This window comes from Gracilinanus agilis, chromosome 6 (assembly GCF_016433145.1).
Source record: "Gracilinanus agilis isolate LMUSP501 chromosome 6, AgileGrace, whole genome shotgun sequence".
Lineage (NCBI taxonomy): Eukaryota > Metazoa > Chordata > Mammalia > Didelphimorphia > Didelphidae > Gracilinanus > Gracilinanus agilis.
Window position 1 is genome coordinate 249,857,258 of NC_058135.1, and position 21,697 is coordinate 249,878,954.

General features: G+C 35.8%; 1 protein-coding gene across 1 annotated transcript in view; it reads left to right on the plus strand.

The window, feature by feature from the left end:
* The window catches only part of ANO3 (anoctamin 3), a 575,082-nt gene that overhangs the window by 536,551 nt on the left and 16,834 nt on the right, over nt 1-21,697 (plus strand). The window contains exons 16-21 of the mRNA XM_044681841.1: nt 1,963-1,999; nt 9,929-10,040; nt 10,567-10,624; nt 17,091-17,188; nt 18,675-18,808; nt 21,469-21,621. Coding sequence (XP_044537776.1) covers nt 1,963-1,999; nt 9,929-10,040; nt 10,567-10,624; nt 17,091-17,188; nt 18,675-18,808; nt 21,469-21,621 — 592 coding nt within the window. The remainder of the gene's footprint in view (nt 1-1,962; nt 2,000-9,928; nt 10,041-10,566; nt 10,625-17,090; nt 17,189-18,674; nt 18,809-21,468; nt 21,622-21,697) is intronic.

The window sequence follows — 21,697 nt, forward strand, 5'->3', positions numbered from 1 at the left end:
AGTGACTTGCCCAGGGTCACACAGCTGGGAAGTGGCTGAGGCCGGGTTTGAACCTAGGACCTCCTGTCTCTAGGCCTGACTCTCACTCCACTGAGCTACCCAGCTGCCCCCTCCCCAGTAATTTTTGTCAAATAGTGAGTTCTTACCCCCCAAACTGTGATCTTTTGGTTTATCAAACATTAGCTTGCTAAGGTCATTTACCTTGTCTCATCCATTGATCCACCTTTCTATTTCTTATCCAGTACCAGATTGTTTTGTATTATTTGTATATATTGATTAGTACTTTATAGTACAATTTAAGATCTGGGACTACTAGACCACCATCCTTCATATTTTTTAATTAGTTCCTTTGATATTCTTGATATTTTTTCTTCCAGATGAACTATGTTGTTATTTTTTCTAGTTCTTTAAAGTAGTTTTTTGGTAGTTTGGTATGACACTGAATAAACAAATTTATTTAGGTAGGATTGCCATTTTTATTATATTAGCTCTGCCTACCCATGAGCAATTAATGTTTTTCCAATTATTTAGATCTCATTTTATTTCTGTGAAGAGTTTTTTGTAATTGTGTTCATATAATTCCTGTGTTTGTCTTGGCAAATAGATTCCCAAGGCAGGCTTGTTATTAAAGCTGTACTTTGTGCCAGGCATTGTACTAAGCTTTTTATAAATATTAATTATTCATTGCACCCTCAAGGATGAGATCAGAATGAAAGCCTGGAAATAACACTGTCCTTGTTGTCAGAGAACCTGGATTCAAAATCTCCTCTCTGTGTGAACCTAGAAAAGTAATTTAACTTTATTGGGTCTCACTTTCTTCAGCTATGAAATAAGGATTTGGACTAGATGATCTCTAAAGTCACTTCTAGCTTTCAGTCCAAGGTCTAATGACAAAAAAATAATGGTATTCCTTTCAAGGGTTCAGATCTCAACCCATTTCTCCTCTGATTATATAACTCTTGCCCATATGTCCTCCCATAACAGTAGGTCCATTTGGCATGTTGGAAACCTTTAGGCTGGTTGTGTGTGTGCTTTTGTTATCATTTATTTTTATTTTCTATATATATAACATAATAAGATATGTATATATGATTTGTTGTATTTATAAAAAATTATTTTATTTATTAATTTACAATTTTATTAGTTAAAAATTTGTTTTCGGATTTATACATTACAGAAAATTAAGATCAATGAAGGGAGAAATGACGTTTAACTGCAGGCCTAGAAACAGGTCACCTAAAGTAGGGAGAATTTGAGTTGAATCTTGAAGGAGGAATAAAATGTCAACAGGTAGAAATTAGGAGGGGAAAAAAAGGGCATTCTAGTCCTAGAAAAAATTCCATCTCTCAAAATTCCTTTGAACTATTGATGTATGAAATATTTGTAAAATGCTTAGCACATTGTATGCACTAGAAAACTGAAATCAAAGGATCCACATTGAGGAAATGTGAGATGTGCTCATGGTTTATTTTTTTTACAACTCTTTTAATGACCTGTTAAAAGCTATTCTGGTTTAGAAATTCAGTGTTGCTATAAATATATAACATTTCAGGGTTTATAAAGCACTTTTCTCAAAATGGCCCCATGAAATTGTTAGTGCAGATATTATTATTCCCATTTTAAAGCCGAGTAACAGAACATTCATGTTACACATAAATATCCATAAATCCATTACAAATAAAAATGCATTTTAAATGGTATTTTAAAAAAATAAAAGAAAGAAAAAGAAATTCAGTGTTGCCCCAACTCTTCTAAGAATCATCCTATACATATTTTATGAAATGCCGTGTCAAGAAAATATTCTAGCAATTTAAACTTCTACTTTGTCATCTTGATTGAAAATGTTTTATTTAAAATGTTTTAAGACTTTCCTTTTTTCAATATAAAATCTGGTCTTTCCCCCAGTAAATAAAACACAGATTATTAACCATTATTAATGCTGGTTCTCTCTTTTAATTGCAGGTCTATGAAAAAGTGGCTTTTTTCCTCACCAATTTAGGTAAGAACTTTGTTATTACTGTATTGACAATCAACAGTTTGACAGAATGAAGAGTGGTGTACTTTTTTTTAATTATGAGGACATTTTGATTTGATTATTAAGTTCTAGAGAAATCTACTTGAAAACCTCTTTTAGATATTGGTCATAGAACCTCAGCATCAGCTCATTTTGTTTCTCTAGTAAGGATGTTCCAAATCCAGTTTGAGGACTTTAGCCTCCTGCAAAAGCAGCAAAGGAGGAATTCAGTGGAAGAGAGTAAGATGGGATCAAACATTCACCATGGAAGCTCAGCCTAGTCCCTGGGTGTTTCCAATTCCCTCATCTCTTTTAGAAGTATTGGGGCATTCTTGACTCTGGTGCTGTTATCACCTTGATCATTTTTTTTATCTCAGTTTCATCATTTCTCAATGTTTTTCCCCATCTTTGCAATAATCACATTGCCCTGTAAACACTTAAGTGTTGTCGAATGTAATCAATTGATAAGGGTAAGAGATGGGACTAGATTTCTTGTATTTCTGGACCTCATGATTAAACATGACCATATAGAATATCTCACAGCCATTTGGGTTCCCTGATGTACTTTTCAAGGCATAGTGGAGAGGCATGATGTTGGCCAATCATTTAACTTCCTAGTACCTCAGATAAATTCTTTAAGATTTCTAAATTGCAAAACAGGAGCAGATATGCACAGAAGACAGGGAAGGGAGAAAGGACTAAGCATTTTTATAGCATCTCCTGGGTAAAAGAGGTGCTAAGGCTTTGCAAATATAATTTCATTAGGTAGGAGAGAGCTAGTTGTTGGCTCAATGGATGGAGCACTGGGGCCTAATTCTAACCTCAGACACTTGCTATATGGCCCTGGGCCAGTTGTTTAACTTTTGTTTACCTCAATTTCCCCAACTGTAAAATGGAAATCATAAAAATGAATGCCTTTCATGGTTGTTGTAAGCTTCAATTATCTGGGGAAAAAAAACACAACTAAGCACAGTGCCTAATGTATAGTAGGCACTATTTAAATATATTTAAATTTATATTTTATAATTATATGATAATTATCATAATTATTATATATTCATTAATATAATATATTATTTCTACATTTATATTATATAGTATATTGACTTATAAATGTATTATATATTAATTTATAAGGAATGTATTATATGCATATTAAAACAAATTCTGTATTTAATATAATTATATTATTATAGTTATAACTAAATTTATAAAAATATTTAAATCTAAATATTTAAATTTCCCTTGCCCCACCTTCTCCAATGCAGAAAAATTACTGTTCTACAAGTTAGAATCTTAAAGATTCTGTCAGTTGCTAGGAAGTTAAAAACACTTACCTGATAAGTTATTGTGAATATTAAATAAGATAACATTTGTAAGTTTTTGTTTAAGGAAAAGTACCTATCGTGGTGCCAAGCACATAGTAGGCACTAGATAAATACTTATTTTATAAGTCAGAGGTGTATGGGGTTAGAATGATTAAATTATAAGTTAGTCAAAACTCAGGAACTTTTTTTAAAAAACGTTACAATTCCCTCCCTTCACTCCTGGGGTAGGAGGATGGAATAGCCCAGTCAGATTTTATGGTTCCATGGGATTTGTGCCCCAGGGTGAAGATTATATAGATTAATTCAAAGAACCCATATACTCCAGAATCATAAAAGAATAGATAAAGTTCCTGCAATAACAATTAGTTCCACCCAGTTTTGGCTAGCTAATAATCTGATGATTCCAGGCCTACTCTGGGTTAGTTTCACCTTCAATGGATGACACTCAGTTGAAAGAATATTTTTTGCATTTTTTGACCCCAAACTTTTGTTTTTCTTTTTAAAATCTGGAAAGGATAAAGGAATCAAAGCTTAAATTCATTCTCTAGAGTTATTTTCTCTTGAGTGAGAGGGAAAGATTTTTGCTTTCTGACATAAACAACAATCAGTTTTTGCTTCATCCTTGTAGGTCATTCTTTTTTTTTTTTTTTTTCCAAATAATGGGCCTTATGAAGCTAAGCCCTTCTTAACAGGTCAGAGTTATTTAGCAACCATAGTTATTCTGTTATAGAGGACAAAGTGATCTCACTATAAATGCTTCTTGATTGAATGATTGAAGCTTGTGAACCCAGCTTTTATCTTCTTTAGAAAGTGGCTTTTTTTCTAATTCTGCAATGGAAAATAAGAGCATGATCTGGGTCCGGGTGTCCTGATAACAGCACCTGACATGGATCATCAATACTATTTTGAGGACTCCTTGAGGAAGAGTAAAGCTACTCTGTTCTCACAATCCATGGACATCTCCTCTATCCTCAAGGATTATGAAAGTCACAGATGCCAGTGAAAGTGGCAAACTCTTCTCTCTTGAACCTCAGCTTTCTGCCAATGACTCACTCAAATATTCTTTTTCATGAGTATTTTAAATAATCATTATGTAATATGTTATGTTTAAAACTAAATACATTCCCTTCCATGAGTATTTTAAATAATTCTCATATAATGTATTACATTTAAAACTAAATAAAAAGACCAAAAAAAAAAACAGTGAAATAAGAATCCCAGCCATTTTAGAGTAGGATGAGTCAGAAAACAAAGGTACTTATTAGCCAGCTCTTAAAAATCTTAGAATCTGCAGAGTACAAGATAAACATAAATCATCAGCATTGCTGTGTATTTCCAACAAAATTCAGCAGCGAGTCAGAAAAATAAACTCCTTTTAAAATCACTCTAGACAATGTAAAATATTTAGGAATCTATCTGACAGGACAAACACCAGAATTATATGAACACAGCTACAAAACACTTTTCACATAATTAAAACCATATCTAAATAATTGGAAAAACATTAATTGTTCATGGGTAGGACAAGTAAATATAATAAAAATGACAATCCTACCAAAATTAATCTACTTATTCAGTGCCATACCTATCAAACTACCAAAAAAACCTTTTTTATAGAAATAGAAAAAATTATAACAAAGTTCATCTGGAGGAACAAAACATCAAGGATATCAAAGGAAAGAACAAAAAAAAATATGAAGGCTGGGGGCCTAGCAGTACCAGATCTTAAACTGTACTATAAAGCAGTGGTCATCAAAACAACATGGTACTGGCTAAGGGATGGTCAATAGAACAGACTTGGGATAAATGACCTCAGCAAGCTAGTGTTCAATAAACCCAAAGATCCCAGCTTTTGGGTCAGGAACTCACTATCTGACAAAAACTGCTGGGAAAATTGGAAAACAGTATGGGGAAAAGTAGGTTTAGATCAACATCTTACACCCTACCAGTGATGGGGAAACTATGGCCCAAAGCCAAGATGTGGCCCCCTGAAATGTTCTATCCAGCCAGTGACATTATTCCTAATCTTATGAATACAATGAGTATGATACAATACAATGAAACTTCGAAAGAGTTGTCTTAGAAACAGGCTGACAGATGAGCATTTCTTTTCCTTTGGCCCCCTCTTTAAAAAGTTTGCCCATCACTGCCCTACAAGATAAATTCAAAAAGGGTAAATGACTTAAATATAAGGAGTGAAATCATGAATAAGTTAGGTGAACATAGAAGACTATACCTGTCAAGTCTGTGGGAAAGGAAAGAATTTAAGACCAAGCAAGAGATAGAGAATATTACAAAATGTAAAATAAATTGATTTTGATTATATCAAATTAAAAAGTTTTCATACAAACAAAACCAATGCAACCAAAATTAGAAGAAAAGCAACAAACTGGGGAGAATTTTTATAACAAAACTCTCTGACAAAGGTTTAATTTCCCAAATATATAAGGAACTAAGTCAAATTTACCAAAAAAAAAAAAAAAAGTCATTGCCCAATTGACAAAATGGTCAAGAGACATGAATAGGCAGTTTTCACATGAAGAAATCAAAACTATCAATAATTGCATGAAAAAAGTGTTCCAAATTCATTTTGATTAGAGAAATGCAAATCAAAATAACTCTGAGTTACCACCTCATACCTAGTAGATTGGCCAATATGACAGCAAAGAAAAAGTGATAAATGTTGGAGGGCATGTGACAAAATTGGGACATTAATGCATTGCTGGTAGAGTTGTAAACTGATCCAACCATTCTGGGGGGTTAATTTGGAACTATGCTCAAAGGACTTTAAAAGACTGCCTGCCCTCTGATCCAGCCATACCACTGCTGGGTAATATAATAAGGAAATGGATATGAGATAATATTAATGAGATAATAAGGAAAAAGACTTGTACAAAAATATCTATAGCCGCACACTTTGTGGTGTCAAAAAAAAGAGGGGTATCCCTGCACTAGGGAATGGCTAAACAAATTGTGGTATATGCTAGTGATGGAATACTATTGTGCTCAAAGCAATAACAAACTGGAGGAATTCCATGTGAATTTGAATGACCTCCAGGAATTGATGTGAAAGGAGTGAGTTTATCTTGGTGTAGGGCAGTGATGGGCAAACTTTTTAAAGAGAGGGCCAAAGGAAAAGAAAGAGTGAAAGGAGCAGAGTCAGGAGAACATTGTACACAGAGACTGATACATTATGGCACAATTGAACATAATAGAATTTTCTACTAGCAGCAATGACCCAGAACAATCTGGAGGAGCTTATGAGAAGGAACGCTATCCACATCCTATGAAAGAACTGTGGGAGCAGAAATGCAGAAGAAAAACATACAATCAATCACATAGTTTGATGGGGAAATGATTAGGGTTTTGATGTTAAAAGATCACTCTACTACAAATGTGAATAAAATTGGAAACAGGTTTTGAACAATGATACATGTATAACCCAGTGGAATTGCTTGTCAGCTTCAGGAAGGGGAATCGTGAATTATGTAACCATGGAAAAATATTCTAAATAAATAAATAAATAAAATCTTTGAATTATAAGTCTAGACCTGAAACATCTTTAGATAACCTCCACCTCCCTCAAGTAAGGACAGAGAATCTCAGAGAAGGGAAATGGATTATTTTTCAAAGGTCACGGAAATTAGTCAACCCAACTATCACTAAAATTCAAGACTCGACTCCTGGGATGATATTCTTTCATCTTTTAAATATTTTATTGATGTTTATATTTGTAATATATATATTTTTCAAATACATTGTATAGAATGAGCATGCATGTATATATAAGTATGTATACATATGTGCACATATATGTATATGCCTTTATGCATATATAGAGGTGTGAGCAGATATTGTTTTTCGTTTGCTTTTCAGTCACTTTTGACTATTTTTGCCACCTCATTGGGGTTTTTTTGGCAGAGATATTGGAGTGCTTTGCCATTTCCTTTTCTAGCTCATTTTACATATGAGGAAACTAAGGCAAACAGGGTTAAGTGACTTGCCCAGGGTCACATAGCTAGTAAGTGTCTGAGGCTCTATTTGAACTCATGAAGTTAATCTTTCTGATTCAAAGCCTAGTGCTTTATCAACTGTGCTACCTAACTGTCCCAAGTGCATAGATAGATTATATGTATATATAATGTATACATTGTTTATATATAAAATATTAATGTTTTACTTATATGTCAGTAAAATATTTATATGTAAAATATGTACATATGCCTGTGTATATATGTATATCTTCTTTGAAGATTCCCTATATTATCTTACTTGATACAACCTGTGAGTTCAACTACTATAGGTATTTCCTTCCCCATTCTGAAAGAGATAAATTTGAAGCTATTTACACATGTTCCCACAACTAGTGAGCAATAGAGGTGAGATTTGAACCGAGATGACTTCTGACTTTGAGAATTGCTCCCCATCCATTATGGCACAATGCCTTCCACTAGCATCAGAGAAACAAAATTACATAATTTCCAGAAAGACTTTTAGTACTAGATCTAGATGAACTTCTTTATGTTAGATAAAAGAAAACCACATTTATTCCCCACCTTCTCTCCTCCCCACCTGAGGCAGCCAGTAGAAATAGATGCTAAGAACCTCCAGTTTTACTGATAGTTAACCTTTCACCTTCAATTCTTTCCACTGAAAAAGCCCTGTGAAGATTGATGATACTGCATAAAACACACCTATACTCTTTAACAGAGCTGTGCTAAATATAGAGGGTAGAGTATTATACGCTTAAGCTTTTGGTTCAGAGGATTGATAACTAAAGGGGACCCCTCAAGTCATTTTATTCAAGCCTATTATTTTATACTTGAGGAAAATGAGACTCATAGAGATCAGTGTTTTGATCTTTGTACATGAGTAGAGAAAGAATTTGAGATGAAGCCACTTGAGTTCAAATTTAGCGAGCTTCTCTATGTGGATTTTTTTGCTTTCTTGTGTTTTAAATGCTGATTTTAAAAAGAAAAACAATTTTTGAGAGAAACTAGATCTGGAATTTTACTGGCAATTTTTTACTAACAATAATGAAAATCCTTCTAGCATTGCATACCAGCTTCTACTCAGCAATTTCCAGTCTTAGAGTTGCCTGGGGCACTTAGAAGTCTAATGAATTGCTCAGGGTCATAGAGCCAGGACTTGTCAAAGTTGAGACTTGAATCCAGTTTTCTTTCATTCATTTTTCTTTCTCTCTTTCTTTCTTCCTTCTTCTTTCTTCCTTTTATCCTTTCTTCCTTTCTTATCCTTCCTTCCTTCCTTCCTCTCTTTCTTCCTTCCTTTCTTTCTTTCTTTCTAATTAGTTTCATAATAGTCATCAGTTTCTAAATCTGTGATTGGCTGATCTTGGGCCTATCATAATGCTCATAGTGGATTTTTCCTTAGCGCATGCAGAGAAGGAAAATTGAAATTTCCTCCCCAAAAAAAATAATAGTCTGTTGGACTTCTTATTGTAAGGCCTTTCCTATTTAGCTGATGTTCTGAAAAGGATAGAGCTTTAGTAGGATGGTAACCTGTATACCTACAAAGGGTGATAGATAAATATTTAATAGTAAACTCATTTTCTGAGATCATTGATGCTAGAATTCTTCCAAGAAAGAGCTACAAAACCAAGGATATTTGCTTAAAAGTTGCCTTAAGGAAAATGTAACAAATAGGTTTAAAATTCACTTTCTTCCTGAAGGAGAAAAATTTTTTGTTTGGTTGTTTCTTTCTTTTTATGGTCTGTGGACCACTGCTGAAGCAATTTAGGGAAAGGAACATGGAGGCTTCACATATTTGAAAGATTATCACATGAAAAAGAATTAGACTTGTTATGCTCAGTGGTACAGTAGATAGAAATTACCAGAAAGCAGATTTTGGTTCAGTATAAAGATATTAAGGTTTGGAAAGAAGCACAGAAAAACAGGATAGCTTTGAAATTAACATATTGAATTAATATATGCACACATGTCTGTTTTAAAAGCAAAATATATACAGTAGAAAATTTTAATATTACATAGAATTCACTTTTTTCTGATATTTGCATATAGGCATGATATTTTTTATGTTTATTCAGGTTTTTTTTAAACTAAAGGCAATATGAACTGGGTAGAGAGCTAGTCTTGGAGTCAAGATGACTTGAGTTAAGTTCTCCCTTTGACATATATTGGTTTTGTGACAATGGGCAAATCTCTTAACTTCTCAATGTCCAGGGAATTTTCTAATAGTATAAGTTACCAAAGAGGTGATAATCTATATCAGTGGAAGGAGCTTCCATACCAGCAGTTCCCCACATTGATAAAATCACATGCATAGACCAAATAAATAAAATAAATAAATAAAATGAGTAGACTATAGATAACAATGAGAGTGACCCAATGTTATACCAAGATGTTTTAGATCACCAGTCATTGGTTATTCAGGTAGAGGCTGGAAGATTACCCACTAGGGGTGCCTTCAAAGTGATTTATACCTCACTTGAGAGTTCAACTAATTGGCTTTGAAGGCCCCTTTTAATTGAATGATGATGAAGAGAATTCTAACATGTGACATATGGCATGATTAGTATATGTAACCCCTCCTCTGCTATTCCTTTTAGAACAGCCTCGAACAGAATTGGAATGGGAGAACAGCTATGCCCTGAAGATGTTCCTGTTTCAGTTTGTCAACTTGAACAGCTCCATCTTCTACATTGCATTTTTCTTGGGAAGGTAAGTCACCTCCAGATACTCAGTGGTTTTTGCCAAAGCAAAAGTCTCTTTCCTCCCCCTTCTCTCACCATTACCCCTCCAAAAAATGCCATTTTCTTTTCTTTAATAAAATGCCCTATTTGCGTCAGGGGTAAGCCAGTACTTCGAATTGGAAATCATGAAGTCTTAAATATGTATACTGTTTTCCATTCTTGAGTCTTTCTTCGTGTTCATCCTTGCAAGCAGGAATTGAATTGTTCATTGTTATTTGTTTAATGAATGCCTATAATATCACCAGATACACAACATATCCAGCTAGAAGCTAGTCTTGTTGTTGCTGTTACTGTTACTACTGTTATTTGTAATATAACTATAATTAGATGTTGGTTTATTGATTGATCGATACAAACAAAGCCAAAATAAAACATTTGGGGAGTATTTTTTGCCAATAAGCTTTTTTCTTTAATCTCTATTTCTTCTTTTTTTAGAGGTAGCCTCTATTGAATCCCCAATGAATTCTAATGAATTGGAAATTGTCTCTTTATAGGTTTTCAGGACGTCCAGGAAAATATAATAAACTTTTTGACCGATGGAGATTGGAAGAAGTGAGTATCTGTGTATATATAGATGAGTGTGACAAGGTTGAATGGCATGAGAAAAGAGAGCTACAGAATTATAAATGGGAAGACAGAATGGCACACAGTACTAAATTTGAGGTTCAAGATATCTAGGTTTGAATTCCAGCTCTGACAGTTCCTAGCTAGATGGTTGTCTATACATATTTTACTTAATCTCTCTTAACATCCATTTTCCAGTAACAAAACTGATAATAATCTTTATGCTATTTATCTCACAAGAGCATTAGAAGAAAAGACCTCATATCCTATTTCAACCACTTGTACCTGAGTGACCTTGGGTAAGACATTTAATCTCCACAAATCTCTATCTCCTAATTTGTAAAATGAGAAGGTTGGACTAGTTGACCTCTGAGGACCTTTCTAGCTCCAAATCTATGATCCTCTGAGCCCAAGTCTTAAATCTCTATAAATGTGAGTTATTATTATAAATATGTACCAATTAAAGCCCCAGAGTATGCTAGACCTTCTGGCATTTGCTCATCAAAGCATCCCCTAGAGAAAAATATGTACCAGGAGGTAAAATACCCCCTCACAAATAGATCTCTGGCTTCCAGAGGTCATAGGTTTAGAGTTAGAAGGGACCTCAGTGTGAATTGAGACTGGCCCTTTCATTATAGAGACGAAGAAACTGAGTCTCTAGTCCTCCAAGGGTAGAGTGATTTCTCCATTATCACATAGGTATTAAGAATCAGAATCAGGATTTGAATATGTGTCCTGTGACTCTTATTCATATTTTCTCTGGACCACACTGTTTCTAATGGTGGAATGGAGAACAATTTAGAGAGCCTGGATGCTTTTCCCAGAAGAAGGCAGAGAATCCTAAGGTGACCTCAAGAAAGCTTCTATTCTATGGAGCCCCTAAGGGACAGCAGCATTTCTAATGCCATTCCAAGAACCTATGGAAAATAAAATAGCTATTTTGACTTGTAGATCTTAACCTTTAAAATACAACAGGTTTTTCTAGATTTTTTGAACTGATACAATTAACCTCTCTCTAGCCTAAGTGTCCTGTTGCATATCTCCAGAAATAAAGATAAAGATAAAAACAGTTACCCCAAGTCATTTGGGTGAGGCCTGGTTTTATGCAGGTGTTCTAGATTCCTCCTGAAAATGACCAGAATCCTCAGGAAGAAGTTGCCACAACCAATCCCCCCAATTCCTCAGAGGTGAATGTAATATCAAGAACCAGCCCCAAAGACACTTCATTATGGTTTTGTTGCAAAACCCTAAAATTACTTCAAATTTCAGAGCCAAAGGAAGAAACCTAAGAGGTCATCTCACCCAACACCTTCATTTTATAGAGCAGGAAACTGAGGCCCACGCTAGGGAAACGGCTTGTCCCAAATCACACAGCTGGTAAGTGGCAGGGCTGGAATTAATTCTTGGGTCCTCTAACTACAAGTATTTTGTAGTTATTGGTATGGAAAAACCTTGTCCATGACTAATGAAAGATAAGCTCACTAACATTCACTCAGTTTATAGTTGAAAAGACATCCAGAATTCATAATCTCTCACCAGCAGCTAACAGAAGTCAAATTGGGAATGGAACTACACAGAGAGAGATAGATGCCAACCTGTAAATTGTATCTGATTCAGGGGTTTATTCGATGAATAATGTGAAAATTATAGCCACATGCACTCCTTTAGGATGGAAGTACGTATAGTGCTATGTAAAGGACAACATAAAAATATTACAAAAATCAGACAAAGTTATTTGAATGTAACTTGGACTCCAAAAAGGTTGGTTGGTTGTTTTATAATGAGAGAAATAGGATGGGAAACATGGCAGGTTGAACAAAGGGCCAGGTTAAGCATTAAAAGATCTTGGATTCAAGTCTTGACTCATAAATACTGGCTGTGTGAGCCAGATAAAAGGTCATTTGAACTTACGCCAGGGCAATGTCTATGAGTGGAGAAAAGAGGGGGGGGAAATGCAGAGATTTTTTTTAAATTAAAAAAAAATCATCAACTTCTTGAGTCAAGGATGGTAGGTTGTAAATCTGGGTAATTGAAAGAATGATGATGCCTTGATAGAAATAGAAATGTCTGGATACAAGTTCAGGGGGATAGAGAATATAATGGAATGGAATGTATAATGCTAGGTGGCACAGTAGAGAGAGCGCTGGGCTTGACTCAGGAAGACTCATTTTCCTGAGTTTGAATCCAGTTTTAGACACTTATTAGCTCTGTGACCTGAGGCAAGTGACTTACCCTTGTCTGCCTCAGTTTCCTCATCTATACGGTGACCTAGATGAAACGACAAAGCACTACAGTATCTTAGCCAAGACAATCCCAAATGGGGTCACGAAGACTCAGAAATGATCAAAACAAAATAACAAACAACAATGCGTGTTGTGGACCACAAGCCATCCATAGCAGTTCATCCTGTGTGATTTACTTTGTCCTGCCAAAATTGTAAGAGGGAGCAGGGAGGAAGTCTCTGCGTCAGAGCTCATGCTCTGAAGGACCTCATCACACCTGTGGTGAGTGAAAAATGAAGGGAAACAAAGTTCAAACTTCCCAGCAATTCAAGTTATTAAGCAATTCAGACCGATTATTAATAACCCACCACTTCACTATTAGATAACCAGGTTCAGACAAAAGCATATCCTGGGAGATTGGGTGGATTTTGCCACCCAGCTGCTCTAAGGACACTCAGGTGACAAATGCCTCGAGGGGCCAATCTCAGTGAAGATGGGAGAAGATTGGAGCCTGACACAGCAGGTGTAGAGTTGGGGGATGGGGGTGGGGGGGTGACAGTGATAATGATCGAAAATATACTTGTCCTAGAAACAAGACTATAGCTAAGGCTCCCACTATCCAGACCATGGCACTACCATGGAAATTGAGGTTGAGGGAAGCCAAGCCACTTTCCCAGGAGTACAAAAGTCGTGTCTGAAGTGAGATACGAATCTCATTCTTTCTGATTCCAACTCCAGCACTTGATGATGAAAAAGGAGAGAGACTGTTTCCAGAAGTCTCATACTGCCATTTAAAGTTCTGCAAACATTACTTCCATGTAGTCATCATTATTAACAATTAACAATAATGATAGATTGCATTTTATAACACTTTAAGATTTGCAAGATGCTTAATAAATATTACCTTGTTCTATCCTTACTTCAAACCTGGAATACTTTTTTTTTAATAGATGATGAGAGAGGCCAAGAGATTGACTTACCCAGAATCTCACAGTTAGTAAATATCTGAGGTGGGATTCGAACCTATGTTTTTCTGACTCTAGGTCCAACATTCTATCCACTTATTCCACGAAGTGAATGGCCAGAGTTTGTTCTAGAAAAAACTGTGGCATAGATTGACTTGTATTCCTCCCTCCTTTTCCTCACTTTTCTCTGACTTGCCCTCCTCCAGATTTCTGAGCCTCTCATTCCAAAGTTTTCAAGCAAAACTTATACAAATCTACTATTTCTGGATAACAGTTCATGGAATAGGTATCCCCAGATCTACCTTCTGTTGCACCTCCATAGAAACTTATTCATGTCGATTCCAGTCCTTTCAGGATTATTCTCAACGTTATAAATCATTCCATGTTTGTTGCTATATGGTAGAAAGAATACCCAACTGGGATTCAGGAACTTGGGCCACTAGCTCTGGGAAAGATGGTATAAAGGAAAATTACTATATTTGGAACTAGATCAAGTAAGTCCACATTTACTAACTGGAGAAACTGGGTAACCTAAAATCCTGTCTTCATCAGCAAAGTGGTGATAATAATACTTATTGCCTCCAGTTCAAAGGATTGTACAGAACTTCTTCCCCAGTATGACTTTCAGGATCCAGCCAAGTGACCCTAGAAGAAGAGATTTAGGCACTTTCTGTGACTGAATTATTTTCTCCCTTTAGAGTCCTAACTCTTGGCAGAGAAGATGATAGTGTAGATCAAAGTTTATGAGAAGAACAGAGACCATCATTTCTTAGAATAGCCTTCAAAACTATTTCCAGTTTGGGAAAGGGAAGGATATGTGAATCACAACTTAGATTCACCACATTATCATAATTTCCTCAGGCTAAAATCCAAGTAGAATTGTTCATTATAATTCACATTTCTACAAAGAAAGACTTTACAAGTAGAGGGAGAGTGTGGTTTAGAACTTAGGGTGCTGAACTTGGAACTAGGAAGTCATGCTTTAAGATTTTGCCCTGGACACTTGGGTGACCCTGTGAAGCTCACACATTTCTGTCCAGGCTGGGTGACCTGATACATTCTTCTCTATCCTCTTTCTTTTCATCTCCTTTCAGGATATGGTCTTTCCTCCATTGAATGTAAGGGACATGAGGGTAAAAATTGGCTTTCTAATTGTATTTTTATTTCAAGCATTTAGCACAGTGTCTGGCACATAGAAAGTGCTTAATAACCTCTGATTCTGATTCAGTTTCATCATTCATAAAATAAAGGGGATGGACTTGATGGCCTTCAAGATCTCTTTGATCTTTTAATTTATGATTCTATGAGGGTTTGGGTGTTGTTCAGTCATTTTTCAGTTGTGTCTGACTCTTCATGACTCCATTTGGGATTGTCTTGACAAAGATAATGGAGTGATTTACCATGTCCTTCTCCAGCTCACTTTATAGATGAGGAAACTGAAGCCAACAGGGTTAAGTGACTTGCCCAAGATTACACAGCTAGTAAGTATCTGAGGTCAGATTTAAACTCGAGAAGAGGAGTCTTCCTGACTCCAGAACCAACACTCTATTCACTTATGTTTCTATTTTTTTGGATAGCATACTGAGGCAAACAGAAGGCATAGGCTCTGACCCATGGTCAAACGTCTTGCCTGATGTCATTATACAAAGTAAACCTAAGAAGCAGGACTGGAACCCAAATTCAGTGATGCCAAGTCACATAACCTTTCTTCTATATTATATTCTCTCTCCATAGAATAACAGTAAGCTTACTCTCTTGTCCCCAACAACAATGTTTTTTCATCACAATTCTTCTTTAATTTAGGATTTATTACCTGTGAAGTATATTGTGGAGAGATCAGACTGATTTTGTCATTCTGTAAAGCAGAATTATAAAAACTATGGCAAGACCTCTCAACTTTAACATGCAGAAGTATATTCTTCATAATTATAATACCTCAAGAAAGAAAAGTATGTTTTAATAGCTGTGGAATAGTTGAAAGAGTCAGAAGATCCAGATTTGAGTTCTTGGAGAAATTGCAGAACCATTCACTTAGAACTGGGTAGTTCCATAGAGATAGTTCTTCTACTCCAACCCCTTCACTTTAGAGAATTTCTCAGTTTTCTCATCTGTTAAAAGAAGGAAGTGAGAGTTTACATACATTATTTATCATTACATTATTTATTATTAAATTTATTATTAGATTATCTCATGGAATTATTGTGGGAATTGTCGACATGGAACCTAAAATCCCCAAAACTTGTAACCTAGAAAGATTTAATGAATCCCAGTTTACTTAGCTTAAAGGTGAAAGCCCCAGGTTTGACCTTGTCATATGAGAGTTCCTCCCTGAGGAAAAGTCCAACTTCACTAGTCTCAGACTAACAAAAGACCTTATTTGAGTTTGAGTGGGGATGACCATTCCCATCAGGGCCAAACCCAAGCCCAGTGACTCTTCTTTGACTCCAGAAATCTTTCCCACTGTATTACACCCTCCTTTTGAGGATGGAACTCAGGACCTTCAGCTTATGAGACTGACAGACTCTCACACTGCCTACTGAATTAAAGAATCACTCAGCTGGGGACTTCTAGATTCCACAAGGACAAAATCAAATAGATAATGTCTGCCAAGTGTTTTGTAAATAGAGAAGAAATTCAAGGTATTATTATTGTTGTTGTTAGTAGTAGTAGTACTATGTGAGTTATCATGAGTCTTCCATCATGGAGAGTTACCAATCTCAATATGGAAATGACCTTCAGGAATTATCTGAGATTTACTCAGATCTAAACAGACTCACTAATCTACAATATCCCTGAAAAGGGATCCATCAGCACCCAAAAAAGGGTAACCTCCTCATTTTTGAGACAACCCCTTCCTTGCTTGGATAATTTTAATTTTTAGGGCAATTTTACTTCAATAAGGCCAAAATCAACTCCACTGTTCTCATCTCCATGGCAAAGTAATAAGTCCCTTTTTTTAGAGAATATGGCCTTTCCATTATTTGAAGGCAGTTATCATGCTGCCTCTTGTCTTCCTCAGGAATTCCAATAGCCACCAGATGACCATCTGTCAAGCTTTCTATAGTTGGGATCCTTCTGGCACTGTAGGCTGACCTAGATAGCTTTCCTTTGGTTCTTCAATTTTGTGATCTCTTGATATAATCTCCTTCAGTCCTTCACGGAATGTTTCCCAGAGGGTCTGAATTTCTTTCCCATCTCCCCAGAAGGAATGCTGTTCCTTGATCTGAGGGGCAGATTTCCACTCAGGAATGTATTGTTCTTTTTCAGTGTCACCCCAGCGGCTGTCTCATTGACCTTTGTCTGCAAATGAGTGTCATCATGGTTTTAAAGCAAACATGGAACAACTTTATGGAACTCGGATACCCGTAAGCATGGGTTTGCTGCTCTCCCTGAGGCGTTGCCTTATATTCTGGGACAGGGTAGGCAGCTGTCAATGAATTAAATCACTTTTTGGAAAGAAGACCTCCTAGTCTTCAACAAACCCAATGGATCTGCCTCTATAAGGGCTTCACAGGGGGGGAAAATAGAAGAAAGAAGAAAAATGAACAGTTTTTTAACCCTACAAGAAAACATTGAGAATATAACCTGGAGATGTATTTGGGTACCATCTCTTTTCACAGCAGGAAGACCAAAGGGGAAATGTGGTTGTGCCATGGAATTCTATTTCTATCCATTCCCTTAAATCCTAATTGCTTCTGGGTACTGCTGGGAATATTTTAATGAATCAAATCCCATTCCATCCATTAAAATAAGTTCTCTTTCAACATGCAATATATTTAATTCAATATGCTATAGGAGCTTAGGGAACAAATAAAGCAAAGTTATATGTAGACTGGAATTTGCCAGGGGTCAAGGGATGGGGGGAAAAGGGGGTTAGTTGAACTGAGGAGCAAAAGAAACTCTAGTTTTTTCATATGAAGAGTCAGGAAAGCCCTCAAACAGTATTTTTATTTCTACATTTCCCTTTATTCCAAAGCTGTTATGCTGTCAGCTGCATATAGAAACTGGAGTTAGAGGACCTGGGTTCAAAGCCCACCTCTGATGCTTACTACCAGTTTGACCTTGGAAAATTCATCTAAAAATCTTGTGTCTTAGTTTCATCTTTTGAAAAATGAGAGGATTGAATTAACCTCTGAGATTCCTTCCAGTTCTACACATAAGATTCTATTAATCCAATCCCATTCAATAATCATTTATTAAGTTCACTGGACAAAGGGGATACAATTTCAAATTCATAGAATGCAAGAGTCTCTGCTCTCAAAAAGCTTCTTTTTTATGGGCTGGGGACAGAGTTGAGCTACATCATTTTAACATGTAACTTCATCCTTTGTCAGCATCATTGGGAAAAAGTATTAAAGTCCTCCTTATGGGATTCACTTTGAAATAGGCCAAAACCCATTGTTGTAGGGGAACTTGAGGTGAACCTCAGGTTCCTGACAGGTATCCTTTGCAAGAATGCAAGGAAGGAAAGGAATTTTCCTGCTTTCTTTTTGAGCTGAAACACTTCTAGGGTTCGGGGTTTCTAAGAGAAACCCAGGGTCCCATGTTATCACCACATATACAGTTCATCACAGAAATATATTAATTTAAATGGCATGAAGATCATAGGAGGGCTCAGAGAGTAAGGGTGGGGCTAGGTTCAGATGGAGAAGGCAGTACCCAGGGAACCCCAAAGGACCAGAATCAATAAGTCCATATTGATGTTAGGAGTAACCACTTGAACTAGAATCTTGAATACTGGGATTGACTTCTAGCAAGAGGATACACAGACCCAAAATCGCATTTGCATGATCCCATTTGTGAATAATTATTTAGGCATGATTTCTAAAGTTTCATGGTGTTCTCTTGTAGATTGTTCCATAACTGGTGGACCCAACATAAAATTAAACGAAATGAGCAAGTATTGAAATTACCACAGTGGGAAAAAGATTGGAATCTACAACCCATGAATCTCCATGGATTAATAGATGAATATCTGGAGATGGGTAAGGATATATGCATAAGATATCAAAATGTGAATCATTCTTCAAAAGATTAGAAGCAGACTATATGACTGTCTTAGAAGTTGCCTATCTACCGATAGTGGACCCATCACTTCTTCTGAACACTCATTCTGTTAAGGCACAAAAGGAACAGGCATGGCACTTAACACCAAAATGTGCTTACTCCTTTGAGATATTCTTAAATTATAGTCTTTTTGGTTTTGCAGCCAAAGAGACAGGTTGGCACAATGAATCATGAGTTGGACTTGAAGCCAGGGAGATCTAGGTAGAAGTCTCATTCATGGCACATTTGAACTGATCTACACCTCTTAATATTCTCTAAGCAACTTTGTCAGTGACTGAGCAAAGGTGCCAACCTGCACTAGTAGAAGGACTTTCCTGTACTGATGAATGACAAGTCCTATATTTACCTCCTAGTCTATCCTTAAGATTGAATTTGTTTTGTTTTAGTTTAGTTTTGGGATGGAGGCTGCTGCATGTTACTGTTATTTCATGAATGAAAAGAATGTTGAATTTGAAACCAGAGGTGCTGTTTGAGCAACCTTGGGCAAGCCATTTCTGTCCTTTGCATTTTGATTTCCTTTCTATAAAATGAGGTAATTGAATTAGATAACATCTGTGATCTCCAGCTCTAAATCTGTGATTTTATAATCTCTAAAGATGCTTCCTCATAGCTCCTTGTACATTAAAATCTCATATCTTCTACTTAGTCCCCTCTGTCTCCAATCCCTATTCAAATAGCTATTTTTTAAAATTGAGAGGCTAATCTTGTGTCAGAGATTGTAAATGCAGTTTTAAATAAGTCATTTAACTCCCCTGGGTCCAGTTTATCCATTGCTAAATTCTACTTCCAAACCAGATTAGTAGTTCCTAATCTTTTTTTTTTTTTTTTTTTTAGTTTGACTCCTTTTCCAAAAAAGCCTATTAAAACAAACCTTCCACAAGATATTATTAGCATGTGTTGATTAATGTAATAAAGGATGATAAAAAACTATTGAAAATGTAGTAACTTACAAATGAATCTTATTTATACATTTTAAATATAATCATTTATATTTCATTATATATTATACATCTATAATAATAAATTTAGAAATATTATAAAAATAATATCATACATATATGTGTGTGCCTGCGTAAAGAAATAAATGTGATTATAAAAGAAACAGTCTGGCAAAATAGGTAAAGGAATTGGGAAGATACATCTTTTCTCTGTCATATACTCATTTTGTGACCACTGGCAATTTTTTACCCATTTAACCTCAGCTATGTATATATAATGTAATATTCTGTAGCTACATGACATGTAAGTTTCAAATGAATGAAAAGCATTTATTAAGTGCTTAATATTGCCAAAGCACTATGCTATTCCCTTAAGAGACAAAGGGAAAAGAAAGCCAATCTGCTCTCAAGGAGCTCACATTCTATTGGAAGAAACAGCGCATATGCTCTGCAAAGGTGATGGGAATTTTCACATTTGGAATTCTTTCCATTAATGAAATTATAAGACTGATAGAGAGAGAGATAGAGAGATTGAAGAGAGATAGAGTGAGAAAGAGGAGAGAAAGAGATAGATTAGATAAAAAAACTAGAAATAGAGATAAATGGATAGAGACAGATTAGATAGAGAGATAGAGATAGAAAGAGAGAGAGAGATAGTCAGATAGACAGAGAGACAGAGACAGAAATGGAGAGTCAGATAGATAGACAGACATATAATTGTTCATATGTTTGAGTTATACCTGACTTTTTGCGACACCATTTGAGCTTTTCTTGGCAAAGATACTGGAGTGGCCTGCCATTTCCTTCTCCAGCTCACTTCACAGATGAGGAAATTATGGCAAACAAGGTTAAGTGATTGTCCAGGGTCACACAGCTAGGAAGTATCTGAAGCCAGACTTGATTTCATGAACATGAGTCCTCCTGACTCCAGGCCTACTATTCTATCCACTCGATCATCTAGTTTCCATACACACATACACACACACACACACACACGCACACACACACTCATATATACTATTTATTTTAATATATATGTATATATTTTGTTATAATATATCATATTATAATACAAACATATAATCCTATAAAATACATGCATGTATGTGTATACATTTGCATAACTATTTCGTCTATATGCTTATATAATATATGTATATATAGGAATAAATAACCTGCATATGTGCACATTTGTGTATGTACATGCTGACATAGATCTACGTGACTATCCATTTATAGAAAAATGCATGATAATATCACACATTCTCATGGATTGCTTTGTGTATATATGCAGGTACATATATACTCGTGTATACACACAAATATTTATTAAAAGGAAGAACCATTTTATTTTATAGAAAGTTTATTATTTGGATGGCTTAAACATAGCACTAAGTCATGATGCACTTTTTGTTAGAGGTAAAAGACCAAATGCCAAATCTGGGAGCGTTGGAGAATTGCTACCTCCTTTGCCATAAGCATCCAACCTTGGAAGGTTCTTAGCCCACAGATCAGGAATCACGCTAGGAGGGAGTTTCTAAGGCTTCGTCTAGCTGTAGAATTGAAACTGCCAATGGTTTGACTTATCCCAGGTGTTGTGTCAGCCCTTCCTGCTCTAATGTGTATTTGTTTCTGTACAGTGTTACAGTTCGGCTTTGTCACCATCTTTGTGGCAGCTTTCCCTCTTGCCCCGCTCCTGGCCCTGATGAATAACATCATTGAGATCCGACTAGATGCCTACAAATTTGTCACTCAGTGGAGAAGACCTTTGCCTGCAAGGGCAACCAATATAGGTAAGTCAGCATGTGAAATTAGAAATCTCTCTGTTGATGAGCCAAATCATCAGCCGTATCTCAATACACATTCTTG